Genomic DNA, 26,979 nt, shown 5'->3' with positions numbered 1-26,979 from the left:
TTGGCGGGCGGCTGAGAATAATATGTTACTCAGTGCACAGCTGTTTTCCGAGATCTCTGGGTGGCTCTGAAAAGAGCCTTTGGGGTTTGCGTCTTAAGCGCCAACTTCCTACTTCTTTTTGGGAGCCGTCTTCTTCGCCTTTGCAGCTTTGGGTTTTGCTGCCTTAGGCTTGGCAGCTTTGGGTTTCGCCGCTTTTGGCTTCACTGCCTTAGGCTTAGCGGGGCTTTTGGCAGCCTTCTTCGGCTTTGCCGCGGCTTTGGTTTTCTTGGGACTCTTGGCCACCTTTTTGACGCCAGCGGCTGCGGGCTTCTTCGCCTTCTTGGGAGTCTTCTTCACTGCTTTCTTTGCTCCCGCAGCCTTCTTGGGCTTCTTAGGGGTGGCCCCTGCGGGTTTTTTCGCTTTAGCAGCCCCCGCCTTCTTGGCCTTCGGCTTGGCTTCCCCGGTGGGCGCCTTCCTATTGAGCTTAAAGGAGCCGGAAGCACCCGTGCCCTTGGTCTGCACAAGGGTACCCTTGCTCACCAGGCTCTTGAGACCCAGCTTGATTCGACTGTTGTTCTTCTCCACGTCGTAGCCGCCAGCTGCTAGGGTCTTCTTGAGCGCTGCCAAAGAAAGGCCATTGCGCTCTTTGGAGGCGGCCACAGCCTTAGTAATCAGCTCAGAAACTGGGGGCCCGGTCGCCTTGCGCTTAGCCGCGCCACCGCTCGCGGACTTCTTAGTAGACTTCTTCTTGGCAGGAGATTTCTCCACCGGCGCCGGGGCAGCCGTCTCAGCAGGAGCGGTTTCCGACATGGCGACGGAAGAAACTGCTAGAAGAAGAGAGACTCAAAACCCAAAGAGCAAGTTTTGCAATGCTACCTTGCTCGGGCCCGGGGCTTATATAAGCCGGTGCTGCCCTGTGATTGGTGGAGCGTCCGATCCACCGCCCTCAGGCAGCCGGCTCTCGTGGTTGGACTCCCAAATTGTGTTTGTTAGTCCCAAAATTTGATTAAATGCTAAAAACAGTGGTACAGAATTTGACTCTTTGAAGCTCCAAAGGAGGAAAACAGCCTCCATGTTCACATACTTGTTTGTGTTTTTATGAATCACGCGCAATTAATGAAAGATATTTTTAAAAATCCCTTCAGCTTTTCATATGTGTCCATCGGGCGTAAGGCATCGAGCTAGTTAGTTGCATTGTTGCAATAAATTTTTACTGAGTACCAAGTGAACGTTTTTTAAAAGGTTTTGTCCCTAAGTTCGGCCTTTGATTTTTGCAAGAGGAAAGACACTAGTTTCCGTGGTTTTGCCATAAACTTTGTTTCAAACTGCGGCAAGTAACACAGGCGCAGGACAGCTGGTTGCCTACAGCCCCAAATTAACCATATAGATCTTACTTTAAAAACCGGTTCTGCCTCCCAAGGAGTTTCCACGTGCCACTGTCTTTAGAGAATGGGATTTTGCCGCTAGGAAAAATTCTGTTGCCAGTGACTTCTTCCAGGAGGAATAGAAATTGCTTTGGCTACAAGATCCAATGACCTATATTCAAACAAATTTGGTTTGTTTTTGATTGAGATGCTTTCTCTCTTTAATTCCTAAGCGAATCCAATAAAATAAGAACAAAGGAAAATGCTTAACCCTGATAATGTATTTTAGAAAAAACCCTGAAACCTGCTAAAAATTATTCAAGGGCTTCCAGTAGCCCTCGAAAGCGCAAACTGTTTAGATGGCATGGGACTTTGTCCCTCTTTCACGGTGCTTTTCCCAATGCTCTCAAACTCCTTACCTCCATCAACATTTAACAAATTACACGGTCAAAACACCCTCTTTTGTAGGACATCAGTGTGGATATTTTTGTGTGTTTAAGTGAAGATAGACCTGTATCTTCCAGTGAAATAATTGGCCACTGACTATAAGTATGGACTGGCTCTTAAGGGACTGGAGGTTATAGAAGTTTAAGAGAATTCAGGAAAACATTAACATCCAAGGGAACTGAGGCAATGACCAGGAAGTGGAATGGAGGATGAAGTTTGCTATTTATTGGGAGGTGGGAGGGGGAGGCATGGACAGGATTTTGTGCCTGGATGGGTTGATGATTAGGATCTCTCATGCAATCAACAGTTCTCCCCTGTGAAAAACTGTAGGCCAATACACTTCATCTCTTCAGAAGCTCCTGGAGTTGAAACTATAGCCTACTATGGCCAAATCTAGACAGTGGCCTATTTTTGTATGGCCGTCGAGCTGAGTTTTTCTATTTTTAAATTGTATTTTTAAAAAACTGTGACAGACTATATGTTGCCTGCAAAACCTAAAATATTTACTATTTGGCTCTTTTGCTGTTTTGTATTCCTTCTCACAGACACAGTTCATGGTGTGTTGCTACAGGCCTGCCTTTCAGAACTATGCAAATCGAGATCTAAAAAGATCTTAACAAGAAAATGTTCCAAGTATTTCCCACTTTTTCAATCACAAAACTTTCAGAAAATTTAGGAAGAGGTTGGGGGAAGTCATGCTTTACAGGAGAGAAGCATAATAAGGAGAGCTAACATTTATTGAGCATTTAACTGCCAGGAATGAATCTAAGCATGCCCTACAAACCAATTCGTCTGCTACATTTTACAGCTGTTCTAGGTGAGTCCCAGAGAGATGAGTAATTTGGCAAAGATTATACAGCTAGTAGTAATTGGCAGCTGTGAGGCTTGAACCTCGACCAGTATTTCTTTCTACAACAGGAAGGCAAGAGGCACATTTTCTGAAGTCAAGGAGCTAGGGTACTTGGCAAAAACAAACAAAAAAAACCCTTCATTTGCCATTTACACAGTTATCCACAGAAACCAATAAACTTTCACAAGGTATGGGCCAGTTTTTCTTCAGTCCCTTCGTGTAGCCAAAGGCTTAATAGTTATATCACTTTAAGTATGCTTCCCCAGAAACAGCTCAATAGGCTGACTAGGATCACAGAATACAGTAACCTCCGTCTGCAGCTTAATCTCCAAATATGAAACACTGAAGTGACACAGTAACAATTGAGCCCACAACAGCTATTTCATCAAAACCCTCCTGTCATTTTTCTTTTGGGGATAACATGTATCCTCTAGAATGAACAGTTCCTTTTTGGTGACAGTTGAGGGGCTCTGAAAAGAGCCTTTTCCGATGAGGTATATTAATAGGAGGCGGAGTAAGATTTAAGCTCTTTCCCCGCGGATGCGACGGGCGAGCTGGATGTCCTTGGGCATGATGGTGACGCGCTTGGCGTGGATGGCACACAAGTTGGTGTCCTCGAAAAGCCCCACCAGGTAGGCCTCGCACGCCTCCTGCAGCGCCATCACGGCCGAGCTCTGGAAGCGCAGGTCGGTCTTGAAGTCCTGCGCGATCTCGCGCACCAGGCGCTGGAACGGCAGCTTGCGGATCAGCAGCTCCGTGGACTTCTGGTAGCGGCGGATCTCGCGCAGGGCCACCGTGCCGGGCCGGTAGCGGTGCGGCTTCTTCACGCCGCCCGTGGCCGGCGCGCTCTTGCGGGCCGCCTTGGTGGCCAGCTGCTTGCGCGGCGCCTTGCCGCCTGTGGACTTGCGAGCGGTCTGCTTCGTGCGAGCCATGGACAAGCAGCGATAATTACTTTTAACATTAATAACAGGACCCAGTCGTCCCAATATATATAGGGACCCTCGCGTCTTGATTGGACAATAGACTGCTGCCTCCCTCGCCTGCCCCGCCCTTCCCCGCCCTTCCCCGCCCACAGAATTGCTTCTAGGCTTATTCCTCAAAGAAAAGGAAGCGTTTTCCCGCTTCTACTTCGGTCATTAGGATAATGTACAGAGGAGATATCTTGTTGGCTTTAAGACTGCAGGATGGGCTTCCCTGGTGGCGCGGTGGTTGGGGGTCCGCCTGCCGATGCGGGGGGCGCGGGTTCGTGCCCCGGTCCGGGAGGGTCCCGCGGGCCGTTGCCGCTGGGCCTGCTGCTTCCTGAGCCTGTGCTCCGCGGCGGTGAGAGGCCCGCGTACCGCCAAAAAAAAAAAAAAAAAAAAAAAAGACTGCAGGATGCATAAAAATTCTTAAGGTGTTATCTAGAGAATCTCAAAGTGCCTTGCACTATTTTAAATACAGTACAAGATGTCATGATTGGGTTCTTGACAAATAGTTTACTGAATAACATAAAAGGGAACCAACCAGCTTATGATAAACGGAGGCATTGAAAGTCGAAATCCAGCCATGTTCTATGCCAGTGGTCTCAAACTTCAGCGTGCTTAAGAACTTCTCAGCTTATTAAAACGAGGGTCGGCCAACTTTTTCTGTAAAAAAGGTATGATAGTATTTTAGGCATTACTCGCCATACTGTATCATTACTTTGCCCTTGACGTGGGAGTTCGAGCGCAGTCGACATAGGTTAAATGAGCTCGAGCTTACACTAAACCTCTAAAAACTGGCAACGAAGCTGAGTTATCAGAGAATTTGCCATTGTACGTGGAAAGGCTGACGAGAGCTTGGGGACTGCGACAACGCGCAACTTAAGCTCAACTTCAAATTTTTAGCACCCCCAACCCAACTACTCCAAAATACTTAAAATGCACCTTAATGCCTACAGCTCTTCAACAGATTTCGTGGGTGGCCCTCAAAAGGGCCTTTAAGCGACGTCATGATGCCCTGGAACTCTAACCGCCAAAGCCGTACAGAGTGCGTCCCTGGCGCTTGAGCGCGTAGACCACGTCCATAGCAGTGACAGTCTTACGCTTGGCGTGCTCAGTGTACGTAACAGCATCCCGGATCACGTTCTCCAGAAACACCTTTAGCACCCCACGGGTCTCCTCATAGATGAGGCCGGAGATGCGCTTCACCCCGCCACGCCGAGCTAGGCGTCGGATAGCCGGCTTGGTAATCCCCTGGATGTTATCACGCAGAACCTTGCGGTGGCGCTTAGCACCTCCTTTCCCCAGACCCTTCCCACCCTTACCGCGACCAGACATCTCAGCAATTCAATCAAACACGATGCTCCAATTCGAAAAGGCGGTGTTTTATATAGTGGTATATCGGACCTGGTTGGGAACCGCTCAAGCCAGCTGCGTCTCTTCAGGGAGGTTCCAGACCCGAAGCCCCGCCCACGTTTTCAGCAAACTGGAAAGGGCGGTGCTTAAACTACTTGGTCAGAACCGGCGCCTAATGAAAATCCCTCAGCCTAATTTCTACTTTGTGTTGCGCTCGCCCGCCCCTGAAAGACCTTTCTTTTGGTTTGGTCAGGGCTTGCTGTCCGTTTTGTTTTGTTTTGTTTTGTTTTCTGCCATCTCTTAGCGACTTGTGGCTGCTGGAATGAATGGCGCATCTCAAGAGCGATGATTGTAGGCATTTGGGAGCTTTTGTGAAACCTCGCGGCTGGCCGCCTGATTATAGATAGCTTCCAGGTGGGGTTTTTTGTCGTTCTCAGCGTCGGTGCTCTCCCCTTTTCTTTACTCATCCTATCACCTTACTTTCCCTTCCCTCACTGGCTGCCACATTTTGGGGGGTAGTACTGGCTTTTTCAAATTTTCTTCATCTCACTTAGAAACACTTCAGGAAGCTGTTTGAGGAAGGTAATCTTTTACCTGTAGTTTCCTTTGGTGAGTCCATGAACAAGTAAAAATGCCTCTCAGGGATTACTGCCCTGCCCCCTCCCCCCCTCGCTTCTCTCCTTTGTTGAACTGAGAAATCAAGTACACCCAAAAACTCCATGCCTTTAATTTACAAATACAGTTGCCTTGCCAATGCTTTGCCCTGGAAATATTTATATTCACATCTATGTGTCCCAAAGGTGTGATTCTCTTTGCTAAAATAATTTGTTAAGTCTCTTCTCCCACCTTCATGGAGGAAACAAACTGCAGATTTCTCAGCTTAAAAAGTTTGAGTCTTTTAATAACCTATAATGGAAAAGAATCTGAAAAAGATAGATATCTGTATGTACATAGATATATAGGTATATTTGAATCACCTTGTACACCTGAAACTTACATAAAATTGTAAATCAAATATAATTCAATTAAAAAATTGAGTTTGAGAATGTTATTTAAATTAAGTACTGTTCAAATGCTTCCTTTTTGTCTTTCTCAGCAAATAATAATGATATTGCCTGATAAATTCTTGCTGAATAATTGGGATAAATATTTAGGAGTTGTTTGTTTGTTTCTCACATTAGGAGAGCTATTCTTTTCTGAGAGAAATGTTGGCAATGCTTTACAGTCCATAGAATTCCTTTCCCCTTCAATCAGATGAATAAATGAGGTAGGTATACTTGCCTTTCCAATGTTCTGAGGGTTGCTACTGATTCACACTTGTCTGGTTGACAGTTCTTAATGTTCTTAGTTCCAAGTGTTGGGCTCAATCCTTTTCATTATTACTGTATTTTCAATTTGATGTGCCACACGTTTATTTTCTTGACACTTGATTTTGTTTTCTCTGTTTTGGTTAAACCTTTGGAATTAGCTGGTAGATTGTGTTTATATCTCTTGCTTTTCTTTTTTGTTTTTAATTTTTTTCTCTTTTATTGTTCTTTAATTGTTCTTCGTTCAAAATTAGTTTACTGACTAGTAACTAGTACCTTTCCTAATTCTCATTTCTCCTGTCCCAAAACACACATACACACTAATCCAAAACACCACTAGCCATTTGGAGTCTTTTCAACTCCATGAACTTAACCTCTCAAATATTTCCTTCCATTCCATACAGTCTTATTTCTTCACATAGATTAGTCTTTCACCAAGTCAGAACCTTTATTTGCAAAAAAACCTTTAAGAACCCCCTTACTTTCTCCTGAAACTCTCTCAAAACCTAAATGTATTCTCTAATATACACAGCTTTTCATGCCTAACACTCCCTCCTTGTTTTGTATAATGTCCTACCTTGTTTCCAAAATCTTATAATACCGTGGTCTTTATAGTCCCTTCTAAGTGTCTCCTAATTTAGCTAGTTATCATGCCTGAAATATATCAAACAGTAGCTGCCAGAAACTCTGATTCCCTTTCATTCACTTCAACTTACTAGCATCTGCAGGGTTGGATACTGAGAAAACAAGAATCAAAATGAAGGTGTGGGTCCTTTGGGGTAGGGGTCCTCTACTGCCTCGCCCTCTTGGGTTTACAACAGGGACAGAGGCTAAGAACACAGTTCCTAAGCTTCTAATCTTTAAAAACAGACTGGTTTCAATAGACTGAATGTTTCTGTTCCCCCAGAATTCATATATTGAAAACTAATCTCTAATGTGAGGGTATTGGGTATTTGGAGGTAGGGTTATTGGGAGGTGCTTAGGTCATAAGTGGAGGGCCCTCATGAATGCGATTAGTGCCTCTATAAAAGAGACACCATTGTCTCTTCCACACTGAGAAAATAGCCATCTATGAATTAGGAAGTAGGCTCTTACCAGACACTGAATCTGACAGCACCTTGATCTTGGACTTCCCAGTCTCCGGAACTGTGAGAAATACATTTCTGTTGTTTATAAGACACCTAGTCTATGGTATTCTGTTGCAGCAGCCTGAGCAGACTAAGACACTGGTACTCTGCAAGTCATGCTTTAAAATAGTACTCAGATTTTTTGCCTTTGGTTTTGGTGGTTATTCTGGATTTGCTCATTTGTTTGTTGTTGTTGGTGGTTGTTTTTTAAAATAAAGCTAGAAAATGCTGTTGGAGATCCTGGCGCAGGTGTGCCCAGGTATGGACTGATTCTTGGGTTCAGCTCTTATTTTTGCCATTTATTTGTTTCTTGATCTCAGAAGAAAGAGAGAATTTCTTTTTATGTGCCCACTATATTTTATTTATTCCCTTGTATTAGACCAGTGAAGTCTGTCAGATAACTCCTAACTCTTCTTGTTTTTTCTCTTGCATCTGTTATTTATTATTGTGTAGTGAATTACCAGAAAAGTTAGTAGCTTAAAACAACAAATGTATTATCTCACACAGTTTCTGAAGGTCAGGAATTAGAGAGTAGTTTAGTTTGGTGGTTCAGGTTCAGGGTCTCCCAAGAAGTGAAAAATCAAGCTGTCAGCAGAGGCTGCAGTTACATGAGGTTTGACTGGGCCTGAGATGGCTCACTCACACGGCTGTTGGTAGTTGCCCACTGACTGTTGGAGAATGCATCAGCTTCTTATCGTGCCGGCCTCTCCACAGGGCTGCCTGAATATCTTCTCAACATGGCGGCTGGGGCTCCCCCACCCCATCCCCAGCAAGTGACCTGAGACAGAGCAAGCAGGAAACACAGCACCTTTTATGACTTAGTCTCCAAAGTACTCATTGTCACTTTGGCTTTATGCCACACCAGTCTCTAAATCCAGCTCACATTCAAGGGGAGAAGAATTAGGTTCCTTTTTGTTTTTTCTTGGCCGCGCTGCGCGGCTTGCGGGATCTTATTTCCCCAACCAGGGATCGAACCCACACCCTCATCAGTGAAAGTGTGGACTCCTAATCACTGGACCGCCAGGGAATTCCCTAGTTTCCATTTTTTGAAGGAAAGATTATCAAAGAATTTTTGGATATTTCCTAAAACCACCTTTTCTACAATCAAATTTAGGCTTCAAATAGAACATGTCCTCATTGACCCATAGTACACTTCTGAGATCTTAAGTTCAGATCTCAAAAGACTCCCAAATCCCAGCAGATGTCCTTGCTGAGGAGAACTTCTGACTTTCCACTTAAAAGACATCAGGCTTTTCTGCCCAGTTCTTTCTTTTTTTTTTTTTTTTTTAAACGATTTCTCCTCCTTTATTTTCCTACAGTCATTGGAGGCTTACCCAGATCTTGTCCCCTTTCAGGGTTTGTTGAAAGAATCCCAAACAGATTTCCTGGCTTTGTCCTCCCAATACTTGGCTACCTTTAGAAAAGACAGACTTTTCTAGAGCTAGTGAAGGATTAATATGTGCCTCATCTAAACCCGGGGAGCTATTACCAAGTTCACATATGAAAAGACATGTGAAAATACTTTGGAAACTATAAAGCTTTATATAATTGTTGTCATCAGTATTATATCTACTCCCCATAGAATTCAAAAAGAATCTGTGATGAAATGTGTAATGCAGAAGGTGGGAAGCACTCAGTGACTGAGGCTATCTTGTGTCTACAAGGTTGCTTATCAGCAATAGATTCATTCAACTAGAGTTTAATGAGCACCTGCCCGTGTCAGGCTTTTTCTATTCTGGAGAAACAACAGTGAACACGAAAAAATCTTTGGCCTTATATGTATATGGTGAGAAAAAAGGGGCAAAATTCGACATTTAAAACAGGTTCACACAGAGTTGGGAGACTACGCTCCTGGAGCTAGTATTTCATACTTGTAAGTGTGACCTCATGTAAGGGATAAGGAGACACGGGGAAGTCCACACGTGGTGTGGGGGGTATTACTGTCCCAAATGGGCTCACTGTGGCTTCTGCCTCAGGGAAGTCACCAGATGTTGATGGCATGCACGGTACCTGTGGATTGCTCCTCGTGCACATCTGCATTAGGAGGCTCCTGAAAGCTGTCAAAAAACAGTTAATTTGTTAATTTTACAGTATCAAATCTTGGAATGGGTGTGAACAAGAGTAAACAGTTCAGAGCTTTATCCCGTAGGGTTACCAGGTGGTACTACTAAACAGCTAGAAATGCAGTTCTCATGAGAACAAAAATGCTTAGTTTGAACACCCTGTAGCTTCAGCCAGATTCATTCTTTCCTTTTGGAGTTGTATAAAAGAAACTGAATTAGTACATTAGAAGTCTGCCCACTATTGTTAGATCCCGGGCAAACCACCAACATTGTCTGGCTTAATCGAGATGTACTCTGCCCCTCCTGGGACCCTGAACAGTTCAAATTAATAATTGATTAGGGCATGCAAAGTGCTTGTCCTTCCATGCACTGCCTATACATCACAGAACAGTCAGCCAGAACTCCGCACCCCGACTATATCCGAAGTGGGGGAGGGACTGGCTAGTATTTATGCTCTGAATACCAGTTTACTTGGTTGAGAGTTCTTTTGTTGACTGATTCCTTCTAGTGAAATCTTTGATTACTCAGGGTCCAGGTGACCTTATTGCTGGAGATACTGTCGCCCTTATAAGCTGCTGTTCAGCAAGTCCTTTTAGATAGCTAACAAAATGAACACGGCATGTGTATGTAGCCTTGGCAAGGTATCCTGTATACCCATTTTGCATAACAAACGTAATTCCTGAAAGAAACCCTCCTCCCCCATTTTCTAAAAACCCATCCTAGTATATAACAGCTACTCTCAATGAGAACTGAAGTGGCTCTTAAAAGAGCCTTTGGAAAGAAGCAAATGCACCCAAGGTGTATTAGAAAGGACAGTTTATGCCCTCTCCCCGCGGATGCGGCGCGCAAGCTGGATGTCCTTGGGCATAATAGTGACACGTTTGGCGTGGATGGCACACAAGTTGGTGTCCTCGAAGAGCCCCACCAGGTAGGCCTCGCACGCCTCCTGCAGCGCCATCACGGCCGAGCTCTGGAAACGCAGGTCGGTCTTGAAGTCCTGCGCGATCTCGCGAACCAACCGCTGGAACGGTAGCTTGCGGATCAGCAGCTCCGTGGACTTCTGGTAGCGGCGGATCTCGCGCAGGGCCACCGTGCCGGGCCGGTAGCGGTGCGGCTTCTTCACGCCGCCCGTGGCCGGCGCGCTCTTGCGGGCCGCCTTGGTAGCCAGCTGCTTACGTGGCGCCTTGCCGCCGGTAGACTTCCGAGCTGTCTGCTTGGTCCTAGCCATGCTTCTGTGCTAAAGCCGCGAGAGAAGCAACTGAGCGCTTCCAGGACCAGACTTTATACAGATCATCCGATCCTGATTGGCCAGAACTTTGCGGGAGTAACCTGATTGGCTTTTAATTCAATCCTCATTTGGTTTTTACCGCCTCTGAAAAGGTTTTGTTGTCCATACTATTTTGTGATTTCTATTTTCGCAGGAAAGAATTATGGTCGTACTCCATCCTGAGTTTATGGTTTTCGACCAAAACGTTAAGACTCCAGTAAAAAAGGAGTCTGGTTCAGAATTTGTGGAAGTCAGCGCCTAAACTGTCCTAAAAGAAATGCATTTTTTCATTGGAGACTTTTTTCCTTTTCAGATAATGTAGGGGGAAATTACAGCAAAATAATGTATTTGTTAGTCTCTCTAAATAGTAGTTACATTTCATAATTGCATCAGGATCTATTTTTAATGAGTGTACCAAGACCTAAAATAAAGTTTCAGAATAGACTGGCACACCGGCCTCCTGAACACAGAACTTTGCCCAGCGTGGTGTGGGGAACGGGGAGCTTGATGTGTGCTTGACTAAATACTAGTAAATGACTATGACTTCATTAATTGATTTTGATGCAATCAAATGGCTGATTGGACTTTAATATGTAAACTGTGTACTTAGCAGGCCTGGAGTAATGATACATTTACATTGATCAGTGATTAGGTGTTTTCCTGTAAATCGGGGTAGCTCTGAAAGGAGCTTTCGAGTAGGGGCAGTTTTAGTTAACTAATGGACCAATCGGGTTTTAACGATAAAGACCCAGAAACAAGACAAAATTGGTTTAATATTTAACATTTGCTGGAACAAATAATCACCGGAAATGTGTTCCTGGGGAGGGGACAATAAATGCGGCCGCTTTCATGGTTTTACAAGAGTAAACTGCAAACTAGTTTTTACCAGATGAGTTAACGCATGCTCGGTCAAATCAATAGGACTACATAATAGGTTTCAGGACAGTGTTCAGTTCTTCCACATAAGTTGTGGGTGGCTCTGAAAAGAGCCTTTGTTTTTAGAGATTGGAGTATTAATTCGGACCTTACTTGCCCTTGGCCTTGTGGTGGCTCTCAGTCTTCTTGGGCAGCAGCACGGCCTGGATGTTGGGCAGGACGCCGCCCTGAGCGATGGTGACTTTGCCCAGCAGCTTGTTGAGCTCCTCGTCGTTACGGATGGCCAGCTGCAGGTGGCGCGGGATGATGCGCGTCTTCTTATTGTCGCGGGCCGCGTTGCCCGCCAGCTCCAGGATCTCGGCCGTCAGGTACTCCAGTACCGCGGCCAGATACACCGGCGCGCCGGCCCCGACCCGCTCGGCGTAGTTGCCTTTGCGGAGCAGGCGGTGCACTCGGCCTACGGGAAACTGGAGCCCGGCCCGCGAGGAGCGAGTCTTGGCCTTGGCGCGAGCTTTGCCGCCTTGCTTCCCACGTCCAGACATAGTGCAAACCTTATGCACCTACGCCAAAAAAGACTAAAGAGAAAGAAAAACCCTCAACTTATAACCGCAGCTGCGCGCGAAAAAGAAGCTATTCCATTGGCCAGAGTTGCTGTCCCATTTTAAACAAGACAAATGCAGTTCCTAATAATGCGTGTTCTGATTGGACAATATTGAAAAACGTCATCACTAATATTCGCCAATCTGACGAAGAACTTTACTAAACCTTATTTGCATATGGATTTGTAAATAAAAAGGACTCGACCGATTCACTATTCTCTCTGCTTCTCGGGAATCTTGTAATTTTTTTCATCATTCCTGAGTCGGCTAAATCCGCCCCGGCTCCGAAGAAGGGGTCCAAGAAAGCGGTGACCAAGGCCCAGAAGAAAGATGGCAAGAAGCGCAAGCGCAGCCGCAAGGAGAGCTACTCTATCTACGTGTACAAAGTGCTGAAGCAGGTCCACCCGGACACCGGCATCTCGTCCAAGGCCATGGGCATCATGAACTCGTTTGTCAACGACATTTTCGAGCGCATCGTGGGCGAGTCGTCGCGCCTGGCGCATTACAACAAGCGTTCGACCATCACCTCCAGGGAGATCCAGACGGCCGTGCGCTTGCTGCTGCCCGGCGAGCTGGCCAAGCACGCCGTGTCCGAGGGCACTAAGGCTGTCACCAAGTACACCAGCTCCAAGTGAGCCAGCCCGCTGCCACACATGACCCAAAGTCTCTTTTCAGAGCCACTTACACTTTCAGAGGAATAGCTGGTGCACTTGCCTGTAGTCTAGTTTCTCCCGGGAGAGAAGGGGGTTGGTTTGGGAGCGGAAAACGGGGTAAAAACTTTAAAAGCCCTCCGTAAACATTCTAGTATATGCATTTATGCAGTGTCATGCAAATTTAGTGTGGATTCTTTGGCGTCCTTTGAAAAAGATTTTCAGTTTTGCCTTCAGCTGCAATAGCCAAAATTTCGCTTTTGTTTACACTTTTTCAACGCAAGGAACGCTCCCCGTCTCTGATTGGGCAGAAGCACTATTTGAAAAGCCCGCCGTGGGCTGCAATTGGCAAGATACTCTGCCATCAAGGTTGTGCGTTTTGAAGAGATTTTCTCGAAAGTAAAAGGATGACTTGCTTTATCTGCAGAAATGCACTGGGCTCTGGAGCCAAGAGCCATAAAGCTGACAGTTAACGGTACTGTGTTCTACAGTCGGATCCTGGGCGAAATTAACCTCTCGGTGTCTATCTCTCATCCACTACAGAATGGGTACGGTAACATTAGACCTGTCTATCCTACGGAGATCTTAGGGTGAGTTGAAGTGATTTATGTCAAACTGCAACGGGAATATTAAAGGTCAGGGACGTTCCTTAAGGAGAATAGGTTGAACAAGGAACCCAGCAATTTGGGAAAGCCGCGTTCTTCCAATGTTTAATCGATGTGCCGGAAGGAGATATGCCAGGACTCGCTAGGCCGGGGGAGTAGTTATCTGGCAGTGACTTTAGAGTCCACGATTTAAAATCCCGCGATAGAAGTCAGAGAACTCAGTATTTAAGAGAAGGGCGTATTTACTTAACGCATGGGCTAACTAGGAATATTAGGGAATGGAGTCTCAAGGCATGATCGAAAGTCCTTCAATTCCCCCCTCCCCTGCACCTTTCAACAATGCCTAAATTCTTTTTTGTTGCAGTTGGAAGCATTAACATTTTCCTCTACCCTGTCATCCCCTCTCATCAGTAAATGACTGCTATTGTAAATCTTTTTTTCCCCCATTAACAGCAAAATAAGCCCCTACTACCACATCCCCCCTCCAGGCTGTAACATTTCCTGTCTTTCCCTATTGTCACTTTCCTTAAAGTTGTAGGTATAGACCCTATGTCAGACGAACAGTCTTGTCCCTGTCACAGACAACAAGCCTCCAGGAATTCATGCCAACGGGTCAATGGGTCTGCAAAATATACGGGTTTGTCATTCACTCCTCTAAGATGAGATTCTTGTTCCAGTCCCTGCGCCCCTGTCATTAGGTCTTGGGAGTTGGCGACAAAACCCACCGACAAGCTACCCTACTTGGTGGAGAGCAGTCCCCTAATTTCATCCTGAACTCATCAGCATCATATTCATCCCCTCTTTCTATTATTTGCTTTTTCCGAGATTTTTTTCTTCCACTTTTAAGAGATCAGAGGGATAATTACCTTCAGAGTGGGTGAAATAAGAAGTATTGCCCTCTTCTGCCATCTTGTGGCAAGGAAACAGAAGGACCGATCCAAGGCGTCGTGTTTTCCAGATCCAACTGAAATGCTTCCTAACTTCAACTTTTTACTAACAGTGAGTTAGGATGAGTAGAGTGATCATTTCTGTCTCCCTTTAACCGCCGGATTTGTTAGTCACTTCAAGAGTCACTTGTGCGCATGTGAGAGAGGGAGAGAGGTATTGTTTTGTGCTCTGGTCAGAGCTGTGGAAATAAAAAGGAATAAAATTTAAAAAAAGAAATCAAAATATTATGCACCCTAAAATAAATAAAAAATAATAGGGTCCTGCTCATCCTAGTTCTGGTCCTCAAACTAATAAATACTTGAATGTTTTCTGTAAACCTAAACACCTGACAGAACAATGATACCCTGATTTTTGCTAGACTGCTCTTTGAAGATGTGTCAGGACTTGTCAGGATAATAATTACCATGTGAGTTGCAATTTTTCCACCATGAACAGTCCAGTGTGCACGTTGGTAACCTCAGTCATTTTGCAGCTCCCCCCTACAACACACACCATTTTAAATACTTGTGTGTGTGTGTGTGTGTGTGTGTGTTTTCCTCAAAGTCTGACTCTTGACCTCTTTGGAGGTAGACTTTTTTTTTCCTTTCCAAACGTTTCTGTCTCTTAGTCCTGCTTTGACAGTTTCTACTGCCTAAGTCCAAACAAACATCCTATTAAAATGCTTGTATTAGTTTGCTAGCACTGCCACAACAAAATACCACACACTGGGTGTCTTAAACAACAAAAATTTATTTTCTCACAGTTCTGGAGGCTAGAAGTCCAAGGTTAAGGTGTTGGCAGGACTGGTTTCCCTCCTTGGCTTGCAGCTGGCTGTCTTGCTGTGTCCTCACATACTCTTTTTTCTGTGTGTCTGCATCCCTGGAGTCATTTCCTTTTCTTATAAAGATACCAGGGCTTTCGGATTAGGACCCTACCCTAATGATCTCATTTAACCTTAATTACCTCTTTAAAGACCCTATCTCCAAATATAGTTATTTTGGGGTTAGGGCTCAAAACAAAGGAATTTTGAGGGAACACGATTGGGTCCATAACAGCATTTAGGCCATTTTTTCCATGCTTTGATCCCAACTTTCTATTCCAAATTGTCTTTCATAAAATGTTTACATTTAGCTTTAACTGCAGCTAAAGAGACAGTTGTGATATACCCTAAACCAGAGGTTAAAAGTCAAAAGTTCATGGGGGCCTAGCAGATAAAAGCAAAACTGGCTACAAGGTGCTCTTTGCTATTTTTCTTGAAGTACAAAGACTTCTGACACTGTATTTCACCTTACCAGTTTTAGTAGCATATTTCACTGTTCTCTTAATACTACCCTACGAACAACCACAGCACAAGGATGTTGATAAATGCCAACTCACACTTGGAAACTAAGGGGACCAGTGGGAACTGCAGAAAACTGAAGGCTACAGAGCCTATACACTATGATTTCACTTGACTGTTGCCCCGTGGGGCTGCAGGCTCAGGGTCAGTGAGTCTTTCAATTTTTTCAAGAGGATTTGCATTTTAACAAGGAATACTTCAAATTTTCCAAATTGGCAATTGTCAACAAAAAAATTAATCGGTCAATCTAAGAAAGAAATGGAAACTTTTATTCAAGCCAAATTGCGGCTGATAACCCAGGAACAGTCTCTCAGAAAGTTCTGAGAACTGTTCCACCCATTAAAGATCAAAGCACAGTTAAGTTTTTGAGACTGAGACCTGTACATACAATGATGTGTTATTGACAGTTTACACAATCCAGATCTATGCATATAAATCAAGTAGTGGGTCAGGGCCATCATGGCCCCTTATGAGATTACAACGGAAGGTTATCTCCTAAGGAATAGTGACCCTGATGAGATTAATAAGGAATGTTATCTCCTAGGGAGATCTGGTTAATACAGATGTACAACACACACTAAAGGGGAGGGAGGAGGCCCAAATAGGCAAAGAAAAAGTTTATGTTTAAAATTTTCTTGTCTTGCCATAAAATATGAATTTTATTTCATCACAACTAATAAAAAATGTATAATAGTGTGGACTAAACAAAAAATACCTGAAAGCTTCCTGAAAACCTTAATCCCACAGCTGGAGAACTCTGGACATTAACAGAGATTTCTGTGTCCATATCAAGCTGTCCAGTATACTCTGCATACCACCAAAACCCAGATCAAATGCCTGGATCTCCCTATCCTCCTAAATCCTCAACTGAAAGGAATCTCTTTCGCACTTGGCAGCTCTAGACAGAGCAGAGGGTCACACACACAGCAGGCATTCAACAGCTTTTTTTTTTTTTTTTTTTGGCAATTTAAGTAAATGGATAAAAAAGTGAACTAAACAAATAATAAAAAAATTTCAGCTCCCTACCAACAATGAGGTAAAAGTGGTGAAAGCTGTTTGGAATAGTTTATTGTAGATTAAATAGTTAATAAATAAACTCATTCTTCTCTAATTATGTTATATTTGTCTTACTGTGATGTATTCTCCTCTACCTATTTTTCTTTGTTCCTTTCAAATTTTTCTCCTTTTTAAATTTTTTTTAGTAACTGTTTTTATTTCTCCTGTCTTACAATGAATAAAATGAAAGGGGAAGGTAGAGGCAGTAAGGATCTTAGCGGAAGCTCCACCTCTTCCCTTCCTGGTTCCACTGCCTTCTGTAAATGGCCCACCCTTGTTCCCTGAACCCAGCTTGACCCTCTCTCCTTTAGCTCCTTGTTTCCTCTATTTACATGAGGCACAGACTCAAATTCTGTTGAAATCAGCTCTCTAGTGAATCACTGATTTCTTTTACTATTTTTTTACTTTATTTCCACGCATATGGGAGAAGTAGGAAAAACCAGTTGTCTTCTTCTGATTAACAAAGATAAAGATCTTGAGGAAAGAAGGAGCTGCCAATTAGCAGCTTATTACTAGGGCAAGACATTTTCTTTGCGAAAGACAATCACTTACAGACTTTTACAATTTAAATGTTACTTCGTAGTAGCATGGGTCATAGTGACAATCTCTGAGGTCAATGTCTTTGAACATCATCAGAAATAGCCATTTTAGGAAGCCCTACAGGATCTGTTCCTCTCTCCAGAACTAAAAACTGTCTGTGTTTTCAAGGCTACATCCTGGAATTCCACTGATCAGTATAGCAATAAAAGCAGGCCTGAGAATGAAAACTTGGCATCGGAGAAGTAAAAGGGGAAAGGAAGATTACTAACAGAATGTGTATGAGTTGTCAGAATAAGTTACCAAACTTGGAAGTGTGTGAATGGGATCTGTGGACAAAAATTGTCACCTGCCGTATCAGTAAACGAAGGATTTTTACCGCAGCCATCAAGCCATCAGCCACTGCCACGTACTGACTGTGCACCCTGAGGGGCTTCAGGATGGAGAAAAGCAGGATACTGGCCCTAGGTAGTTAAGATACATATCAAAGGAATGATTTCAATGAGCCCAGACTCTTGCATCTTCCCACACATAAAAACGTGCTAAATTCATTAACTTGTGATGTCTGGTTTTCTTTAATTAGCAGTGATATTTTGATGCTAGACCGACCACCCGGTGTTTGTTTGTTTGAACTCCTATATATCTTGGCTACTCCCTTACCTCTTCACAGCAGTCCCTCAAAGCTATCTGAGAGGCTGCAACCTGGGCTTAAGTCCTCAGCAGGTCCACGGAATAAAACATACTTCTCAACTTTTAGGTTGTGCATTTTTTTTCAGTCGACAGCTCCCAGGGAGTCCTTTCAGTGGTGCCCGGTGGGGTGGGGCCAGGTGGCTGAGCCTCCAGGATTATATGATCTATGGAGGTGTGCATCTTTGATTGCCTTTGAGTGATTAGGCTATTTTACAACTCAGAGATAATGTAAGTTGTAGATAATTAATAAAATGCAAATGATTCCAGGTGATGAGTGTGGACAGGAAGGAGGGGGACAAAGGTAAACTGGTCCCAGTCCCATTTTCTTCCTCCAAACCTTATTGAATAGACACTCAACTCTCAGCCAGCGGATTATTGCCTCACACAAGCAGTTTCTAGGCCTCTCTAGGAAATTCTGAGATTTGGAAATCTCTATAGTCGGCATCCAAAGCTATGAAGTGAAGACTGTAATTGAAGAATAACACTTTGCGGAATCAGAAGGCTTGAGTTTTATCCGCCACCCAGCCCTGCTGCCACTGCTACCACATTCTGTGTAATTTACTGGACGGTCTCGTCTTCCTGGTCTGTTCCTGAACTAAAAGTGATCTCTGAAGTCTCTCTTCCAGCAGAAATAATCTGTTTCTAAAAATAAGTCTCCTTCTTCCAGGTCACTTGAAGCTACTGCTAACAAATGTAACAGATGACAAACTTTGTTTCAATCTCGCAAAATGCTTTTTGTGGGAGCTGTGCTATACACAGAGAGTGTGCTTGGAGGCCCGGCCCCACAATAAAATGACTATTGTGAAATAAAATTCACGTTTTATGGCAAGACAAGAAAAATTTAAACATAAAAAATTTTCTCTGCCGTTTGGGCTCCTCTCCCCGCGCCCCCGCCCCCACCTCCCTCCCCCTCCCCATCCCCCCTCCACTGTGCATTGTGTGTCTGCTTGATGCATCCACCAAACCACTCCCATCAGCAGAAATACTGGCCTCAACCTTAAAGAACAACATTCTCCTATCACCAACAAGACAACTCCTTAAAAGAAAACCTTCCTTCTTGATCTTGTAAGGAGCCATGATAACCCACAACTTTGTACTTGCAGATCTGAATTGTGTAAACTGTCAATAATACGTCGTTTGATGTACAGCCCTCTGTCTCAAAAAATTTATATAACTGTGTTTTGACTTCTAATGGGCGGAACAGTTCTTGGAGCTTTCTGAGAGGCTGTTCCCTGGTTATAATCCTCAATTTGGCTTGAAGAAAGTTTTCCATTTCTTTCTGAGATCGACTGATTTAATTTTTCATCGACACTATCATAATAGAGCTCTTCTCTTTTCATTTTTATGCATGTCAATAAGAAATTCTAGGTAAGCATGAATTTGCCACTGTGAGAAGATGCTCAGTCTATGGTTACAATATCCAAGAACAGACTGAAATTTTATTTCTTAAATAGAACCCAGAAGAAAATAGTGAATAATGTTTCATCTTTCTGGGCAATTTTTTCCTTTTGATTAATCACATGTTCCTCTGGTGATCTGTGAGATTAGAAAGCTTGTTACTGAAACACCTCAGATGGAAATTGTGTCTGCCATGGGCATCCATGTAAGCAAGACTGAAAATGAAATGAGATCTCGCCTGGTACCTAAAGTGATTCTTTACTGTGATAGGATTTTCATGTGGAAAAAACTTTAAATACAAAAAAATAATAATAATAAATTTAAATACAGTTGATAAAAGAACTTTAATGACTGGATTTTTAAACCTCTATCACCAGGTTCATAAAGACGTTGCCTTCACTTTAGAACCAACTGAAAATCAAATATGGCCCTTTGGCCTCTCAGTCCAGACATTTATGTAGACATTAGGTATACTCATATGTTTAGTTATAGATTATTACATAGAAATAGACTTACTTTCAATGGTATCATAAAGGAAAGCCTTTTATGTGGGCACTTTGTCAATGCTTTTGAAAATAAGCATTGTGTTATTTAAATGAAAACTGTAATATGAGTTGTTCTCAGGCTCTTTGCAAATAAAAATTATTCATTAAAAAAAAAAAAAAGGAAAGGGAGATAGGCACATCAAATTCATGGTAGAGTTGCCCTGAGAAAGGGGATATTAGGACTGGGTTTACAGCTGAAGAGTACTTCAATTTTATGTTGTTGTTGTTTTCCTTAAATATAAAAGAAATTTGTAGTTTATATACCATAATGTTAAGTAGTATATAGATTCTGTGTGGTAATTTTTGTACTCTTTTGTAATTTTTTAGAAGGTAAAAGAAGAAGGTGAAGAATAACGAAGAATAGTCATCTTTGGTGTATTAGAAATCGTAGCTTTTAACGTATTTAACAAACGAGCAACGCCCAAGATGTGACAGGCCATGTTGTAGATAACACAGGGGGACTAAATACTGAATGAATAAATAAAATATACTATATATTACATAGTGATAAGTGCTAAGGAGGAAAACAGAGCGGGGGGAGAGATTGTTGAAAACTGTCATTTTAAATAAACCCCAACTCCCTTTAACCAAATCTCTGAAACTGAAATCAGCTATATATGGTTCTTTTTAACTCTAAATTTAAATTCTCTTTTACAATACAGTAGTAGGTAAAGATGGGCACCTTTCAGCGGATGGATGAATATTAATTCTCTGCTCTCTGAGATGGGGCACCTGACGTTAGAGACTTTCTCATTTGTGAATTATTTTCGTCACAAAATTTTCTTGGGATAAAAATCTACCCCTGAATTACCCACATTTTCATGAGGTACAGAAAGAAGGGAAACAGGGTTGCTAAGACTACGGTACCTCGTTTCCCCCCCAACCCCGAAAGAAAAACAGAAGCACCTAGCAGAGGATGGTTTCGATCCATCGACCTCTGGGTTATGGGCCCAGCACGCTTCCGCTGCGCCACTCTGCTAAACGCGGCGGAAAGTGTTCGCAGCAATTCCTTTATTGTATTTTTATTTAAAGAGAGCTGTTTTTATAAGTTGGAAAAAGTTTTCTTTCCCTCAGAGCCCATTCGCTGGCTTTACTCACGCTTCAAACAGAAGAATGAATCCAGAGCAGATTGACTCCATATATTCTGAACACAGAAAATTGGATGTTTCTTTTAGGAAACCAGCCCGTCTCCAGCCAGCCTGTCCCTTTCACCTTGCAGAAGTGACTCCGGGTCTTATGGTCACAAAATATACGAGTAGGTCAAAATTCGAATGTATAAAGTATCCGAGTTCAAAATGAGAGCATTTTGAAAATTGGAACGATTTTTTTGAAAACAAAAGGCTCGTTGCATTGGCCGGGAATCGAACCCGGGCCTCCCGCGTGGCAGGCGAGAATTCTACCACTGAACCACCAATGCCTACGAAATAGTCTCCTGCACACTTTCCACATGGCTTTTGCCTGTTATTTTTATCGCTACATTGAAGCAACCCGAATTTTCTTGCCGAAAAAAATGTTTAGTTTTTTGCTCTTACTGACTAGAAACTTGTAATGTTCCTTCTTTTCAGGAAACCCTCCCTTCCACTGCAAGCTCAGAGCGTCCCCCTGCGACACCGGAGGCTGACCCGGGTGTGGGCGGCCCGGTCTCGGGCGCGTCTCAGCGGCCGGTAGCCGTCCCCGCCACGATTCTAGCCCCTGGGTCGTGGGCGCCCTCGCATGTGTAGGGGCTCCTGTGTGTGTGTGTATGTGTAGGGGATCGTGTGTGTGTGGACGGGCTCCACGTCCGGGTGGGTTGTGGAAGGTAAGGGAGGTGGAAAAAAGGGGTACAGGGGCGGGAAGCAAGAAGAAAAGGGAGGGGAGGATCGAGGAGGAAGAGAATCGAAGAGAGGAAGGGAAGGGGGTGGGGAGCAAAAGGAGGAAGAAGGGGAGGAACGAGAGGGAAGGGGAAGGAGCCTAGTGCTGTTCCCCTCTGGTCACCCCAAGGGTAGGCTGTGAGAGATTTAGGAATTCTGTGGGTTTGTTTGCCTTATGCTTCGGTTGCCATGGTTATGGAGGTGGCACTAGAAACTCCTTCCAGTCAAATAAAGAACAAAGGTCTTATTAAAGGGTAATTTTCCCCAAAAATATACAATCGTGACTCTCATACAAGTATAAAAATGAACCCCATTGAAAAGATTTTATTTAACTCACTAACGAGGTAACTGGTGAGGTGTTACTACAATTCAAAGGAGAATTCGAAGAATGGAGGTCATTTATAGATCAGGAATATTGAAATTAAAGTGTAAATAGGGCCCAAACTGGCTTTTACACGGTTAGGGATTGGTGGGGAGGGTGGACTAGGGAGGGAGAAAATGTCCCACCAGCAGACAATTAATTTGCATGTCTATAGACAGGAGTTATTTTCTATTGCTATCAGATATCTACAATCTACAGAATTGTAAAATAGCTCTCACAGAATCAGAATCAGATGACACAAAAGAGTGTGCTATAATTTTCCTTTGAAGCACAAATTTCCCTGACAGTCCCTTTCTTTCTCAGGAAAATTCTGCAGACTCAGCACTGACAGAGTGCTGTCAAATTAAACACACCGTTTAAAAGTTCACCATAGCTCAAAGCCAAGGGCGCTGGTCTGCTGTTTCTGACCATCTCCCCTTAAAGTCTAGGGTGGGGGATTCTTAACAGGTGGGTTCACAGATCCTTGTAAGAACAGATGAAAGATCTGGATAAACTCCTTAGAAACCTGTACACATACACACATTTGCATTCGAGTTCAGGTTTGGGGCCTAGGATAACAGTCCGTGATCCAGTAGTTCCAGGGTCTCTGCTCTCCCTCTTTTAACCTGGAAGGTGGCCTTCATTAAGTACCGTCCTCTCCATACTTCTCATTCATTCATTCCTGCCATCACCCACTTCAGGAACTGCAGCCTCTCTTTTATGAAGGCCCCACTCGGGGGCTCAGCATAGTTTAGGGGTGGGACGGATGGGAGCTAATGTATAACTAGGTGTAGATTAACCTACATTCCTTAAAATCATGCCCAATGCCCTACATGCCTGCCTTACCCCCACCTACACACACGTTGTATGGTTAGGCCACCCAAGGTGGCTGTTCTCTTGCTCTCCCTTACCTACATCCCCTGCTCGACCAGTGCCTGCTTCACCTACACCCTACTCACCTGACTGACCTTCCCTCTTAATCATACATCCTAATCAGTAAATACCTATGTACTTGCCCCGGCCCCATCTAGTGACTGTTCTAATCTGTAGATCGGAACTATCTCCACTACGGTAGCTTATCAAAGGAGCGGTGAGGGGCACGGCCCTCTGCTGGTTTCCCTGGCAACCGATGAGCCAATCGGATGCCAATTCCCCCCATAACCTGTAACCTCCCTCTTCCCCTAGGAGCGAAGACTACTGGCATGTCCTGCCTGCCATCTGCCGCTGACGTGTCGCACCAGGACCTTGCTTCAGATATGTAAATTGTGGGAAGAAAATACACGGGGAAATTAATAGAACACAAGGGTTATTTTAGTGAAGTATCTTTGTGCAGACTCATCTTGGTGCTGACTTTCCATCTTCTTCATGGCCATAAAATTCCCCTGGAGAAGGGATTTATGGCAGTCCTCATTTCTCAGAATTTTCTGCTTTACTACTTGCAGCAAGTCCGGAGAACACCAGGGCTCTTTCCCAAAGCAGTGTCTCCCAGAGCAGCAAAACTGGGGAAATTTTAAGCTAAGAGTACATGCATATTCATGAAGGGGCTTGAACAGAGGAGAATTCAGCATAGAATTGGGGCAAAGGTCAGCAGGGTTCAAGCTTTAGTCAAAGTCACAACGGTCATAAAGGGTCAACATTATCATCCCTTAGGCTCCGGTTGATCTGGTGGTTGAGCACTTGGATTTAAATCCTGCAAGCCAGCTGGAGAATGTGCTTCAGGCTAATCTTTACCACAGAAACAGAACTGGGAGTCTTTACCACTGATTTACTATCTTTGCTATTGTTACTTCTCTTGCTTGATGACAGTCGTTTGTTCCTGCATTCTTTTGTTCCCTTTAGATCATTAATTACTGAGACCTGTTCAAGGACAAGGATCGTGACCAGGTTTAGATCAGTTATGGGCCGTTTTCAGGCAAAGCTGGGTAAACCAGGGTATGGTTGTTATGCATATTTAAGTCAGGGCCTTCTCCATTGATAAATTTCTAGAGATTTGGTTATCTTGCTATTCCTGATACAGAGAGGGAGACACCCTTGCAAATAGAGATTTCCCTTATAAATATAAATGTCTCTTACAAAAGCAGAACTTTGACTCAGTTTTCAGAGCTTCTCCTGTGTCTGCAGTTTGGTACTATTTGATAAACAAATATTTGCTAGATCATATACATTAATATGTATAAAATAGATAACTTATAAGAACCTGCTGTATAAGAAATAAATTTAATTAAAAAAATATTTGCTAGGTCACGCAGAGACAGTGCTCTCTGATCTGTAACACCTGCCGAGTTTCCACTCCATGCCTAGCCCATATTTGTTGCAGTGTAGGGGAGCAGAATTTGCCACCCTAAAATATGTCTTTGGCATATGAATTGTTTTAAGCCGGTTATTTTCTGAGAAACAGCAGACAAGGGATGTAATCGAGCAGGACCCCATGGAGCCTTCCCAGGACAGGCCTTCCTCCATATCCTCTGCTTCAGTTCCTCTCTGAAGTACCTAGATAATAGCATTTCATGCACATTTCCTGGGTTGCTTTGCAGATGTAAAAAACCTCCCCCTCTCAAACAAATGGAAGATGTTAACCACTTGAGGACCATAAACACATAGCCCCAGGCCTCCTGGAGCCTAAGGACTGATAATGTGAACCCCTGTGACACCACCCTGCTACCTCACCATCAGCCAATCAGAGAACTGTGCACAAGCTGATTACAGACCCTGCAAACCCTTCCCCCCTCCCCCCCCCCCCACTTCCTTCAGGGAGCTTGGGGCTTTTTAGGGCATGAGCCACCTGTCTCCTTGCATGGCCTTGCAATAAACCTTTCTCTGCTCAAACTCCGATGTTTCAGTTTGTTTGGCCTCACCGTGCATCGGGCACACGAACTTGTGTTAACAGAGAAGGGCTCTGAAAATCAAGTAGAAGCTGCCCTTTCATATGGAACATTTACATTTTTAAGGGAAATCTTTATTTGTAAGTGTGTCTCCCTGCCTGTACCTGAAAGAGGAGAATGACCAAATCTCTAGAAACTTTTATCAATGGAGAAGACAATGACAAATCTCTATCACAATCACCTTTGTTTACTATGCTTTTCCTGGTAACCTCCCATAACAGACTCTCCTCACCCTCAACATCCTCTTTTATCTTTAGCTGAAGACGGTATTTAACGTGGGAACTTTGGCCATTTTGGCAAGTTACTCAGTTTTCCTGGGTTCTTCCATGTATACATGTTATTAAACTTTGATTGTCTCCTTTTTGTTACCGAGTCCAAGCTCGCTCTGCTCACTGCAAGACAGGGCAATAAATCGGGAGACGAGGTGTTGAGGCAAGGAATAGCAACTTTACTCGGAAAGCTGGGCGTCTGAGAAGATGGCAGACTAATGTCCTAGAGAACCATCTCATTGGGGTCTGGATGCTAGGTTCTTTTATAGAAGGGGGTGGGGAGGCGGAGGTTAGGAAATAAAGTTAAAAGGCCATAAGTCTTGCAAAATATCCCCTGGTTTGACCAGCCTCGGGTAGGGGATGTGTTAATTTCTTCTTTCTTGCAGCCATTCACAGGTGAGCAGAGTCAGAATGTTTCCCTGTGAGCTGAACAAAAGCTGTGACAAAGCGAGAGAGAGGCATGGACATATATACACTAACAAACGTAAAATAGATAGGTAGTGGGAAGCAGCCACATAACACAGGAATATCAGCTCGGTGCTTTGTGACCGCCTGGAGGGGTGGGATGGGGAGGGTGGGAGGGAGGGAGACGCAAGAGGGAAGAGATATGGTAACATATGTATATGTATAACTGATTCACTTTGTTATAAAGCAGAAACTAACACACCATTATAAAGCAATTATACCCCAATAAAGATGTTGAAAAAAAAAAAAGAGTTTACTGCGGTAATCCAAAAGAGAGATAATAGTGTTATCAACCCATCTTAGGAGAAAGGATGAACACAATGCTATATTCACAAATGGAATATTATACAGTAATGAAAATGAATTTTTTTTTTTTTTTTTTTTTTTTTTGCGATACGCGGGCCTCTCACTGCTGTGGCCTCTCCCGTTGTGGAGCACAGGCTCCGGACGCGCAGGCTCAGCGGCCATGGCTCACGGGCCCAGCCGCTGCCGCGGCATGTGGGATCTTCCCGGACCGGGACACAAACCCATGTCCCCTGCATCGGCAGGCGGACTCCCAACCACTGCGCCACCAGGGAAGCCCGAAAATGAATTTTAACTCAACAATATGGGTATATCTTATTGAGTGAAAAGAAGCAAATTCAGATTACCTATGACATGATGCCTTTCAGACAAAAACAACTAAAATTAAAAGCCTATATTGTTTGGCCATGTGTATGTATCAAGCAGAACTATCTTTTCAATAAGTAAGGGGACACAAAATACAGAGGAAGACAAGAGAAAGAGTTGTAGTAAAGTTTAGGTTATTGTCAACGTTCTGGTTCTTACAGATTTGGTAATGGATTAAAGAATGTTCACAATTTAGGGTAACGCAAAGTCTTAAACCAGGCGTTATGATTAACCCCGTTTTGCATATCTGCGGTCCACCCGGGTTGGGGACAAACCAAGGATTTGGGAAAAGTTTCCCATAAGTCCAAAGGCGAAGTATGAGCCGCGTCCCTGCTGCGTGAGCTTCCATTTCACGGCCCCATACTGAAATGGGATGAAGTCAAGGATGAGGCCCGCATGGGAGCTATAGAGGCAAGCTTATTATTACAAAGAGAAAAAAGACGCCTTCTCCTTCCAAGTCTGAGGACTTCAAGACCGTAGCGAAGACGCCTGGGAAATGGAGTCCCGGCTCCTGAGGAGATCCGAAGGCTTCTGGGAAGCGC

General features: G+C 43.8%; 7 protein-coding genes and 2 non-coding genes across 9 annotated transcripts in view; 1 reads left to right on the top strand and 8 right to left on the bottom strand.

Annotated features, from left to right (window-relative positions):
* LOC136129040 (zinc finger protein 665-like) overlaps window positions 1-26,979 on the bottom strand; it is a 472,691-nt gene that overhangs the window by 210,943 nt on the left and 234,769 nt on the right.
* H1-5 (H1.5 linker histone, cluster member) lies at window positions 109-843 on the bottom strand. The gene has a single exon (XM_065885143.1). It carries the CDS (start codon window positions 787-789, stop codon window positions 109-111), a length of 681 nt encoding a protein of 226 aa, XP_065741215.1. The 5' UTR covers window positions 790-843.
* On the bottom strand, window positions 3,162-3,572 carry LOC136129061 (histone H3.1). The gene has a single exon (XM_065885145.1). It carries the CDS (start codon window positions 3,570-3,572, stop codon window positions 3,162-3,164), a length of 411 nt encoding a protein of 136 aa, XP_065741217.1.
* LOC136129080 (histone H4) lies at window positions 4,626-4,937 on the bottom strand. The gene has a single exon (XM_065885164.1). It carries the CDS (start codon window positions 4,935-4,937, stop codon window positions 4,626-4,628), a length of 312 nt encoding a protein of 103 aa, XP_065741236.1.
* On the bottom strand, window positions 10,270-10,680 carry LOC136129064 (histone H3.1). The gene has a single exon (XM_065885147.1). It carries the CDS (start codon window positions 10,678-10,680, stop codon window positions 10,270-10,272), a length of 411 nt encoding a protein of 136 aa, XP_065741219.1.
* On the bottom strand, window positions 11,745-12,137 carry H2AC17 (H2A clustered histone 17). Its single transcript, XM_065885153.1, has one exon. It carries the CDS (start codon window positions 12,135-12,137, stop codon window positions 11,745-11,747), a length of 393 nt encoding a protein of 130 aa, XP_065741225.1.
* Window positions 12,285-12,829, top strand: LOC136128961 (histone H2B type 2-E-like). The gene is made up of 2 exons (XM_065885013.1): window positions 12,285-12,290; window positions 12,392-12,829. The coding sequence occupies exons 1-2, from the start codon at window positions 12,285-12,287 to the stop codon at window positions 12,827-12,829; spliced, it is 444 nt and encodes a 147-aa protein (XP_065741085.1).
* On the bottom strand, window positions 20,849-20,920 carry TRNAM-CAU (transfer RNA methionine (anticodon CAU)). The gene has a single exon. It is a non-coding gene; the product is annotated as a tRNA-Met (tRNA).
* On the bottom strand, window positions 21,288-21,358 carry TRNAG-GCC (transfer RNA glycine (anticodon GCC)). Its single transcript has one exon. It is a non-coding gene; the product is annotated as a tRNA-Gly (tRNA).

Source organism: Phocoena phocoena, chromosome 10 (genome assembly GCF_963924675.1).
Source record: "Phocoena phocoena chromosome 10, mPhoPho1.1, whole genome shotgun sequence".
Taxonomy (NCBI): domain Eukaryota; kingdom Metazoa; phylum Chordata; class Mammalia; order Artiodactyla; family Phocoenidae; genus Phocoena; species Phocoena phocoena.
The sequence above is the reverse complement of the archived record's forward strand: the minus strand, read 5'-3'. Positions and strand labels throughout refer to the sequence as shown.

Excerpts from the sequence above, each read along its gene's own strand:
- LOC136129080 (XM_065885164.1), bottom strand. The coding sequence starts at position 4,937 with ATGTCTGGTCGCGGTAAGGGTGGGAAGGGTCTGGGGAAAGGAGGTGCT.
- LOC136129064 (XM_065885147.1), bottom strand. The coding sequence starts at position 10,680 with ATGGCTAGGACCAAGCAGACAGCTCGGAAGTCTACCGGCGGCAAGGCG.
- H1-5 (XM_065885143.1), bottom strand. The coding sequence starts at position 789 with ATGTCGGAAACCGCTCCTGCTGAGACGGCTGCCCCGGCGCCGGTGGAG.
- LOC136129061 (XM_065885145.1), bottom strand. The coding sequence starts at position 3,572 with ATGGCTCGCACGAAGCAGACCGCTCGCAAGTCCACAGGCGGCAAGGCG.
- H2AC17 (XM_065885153.1), bottom strand. The coding sequence starts at position 12,137 with ATGTCTGGACGTGGGAAGCAAGGCGGCAAAGCTCGCGCCAAGGCCAAG.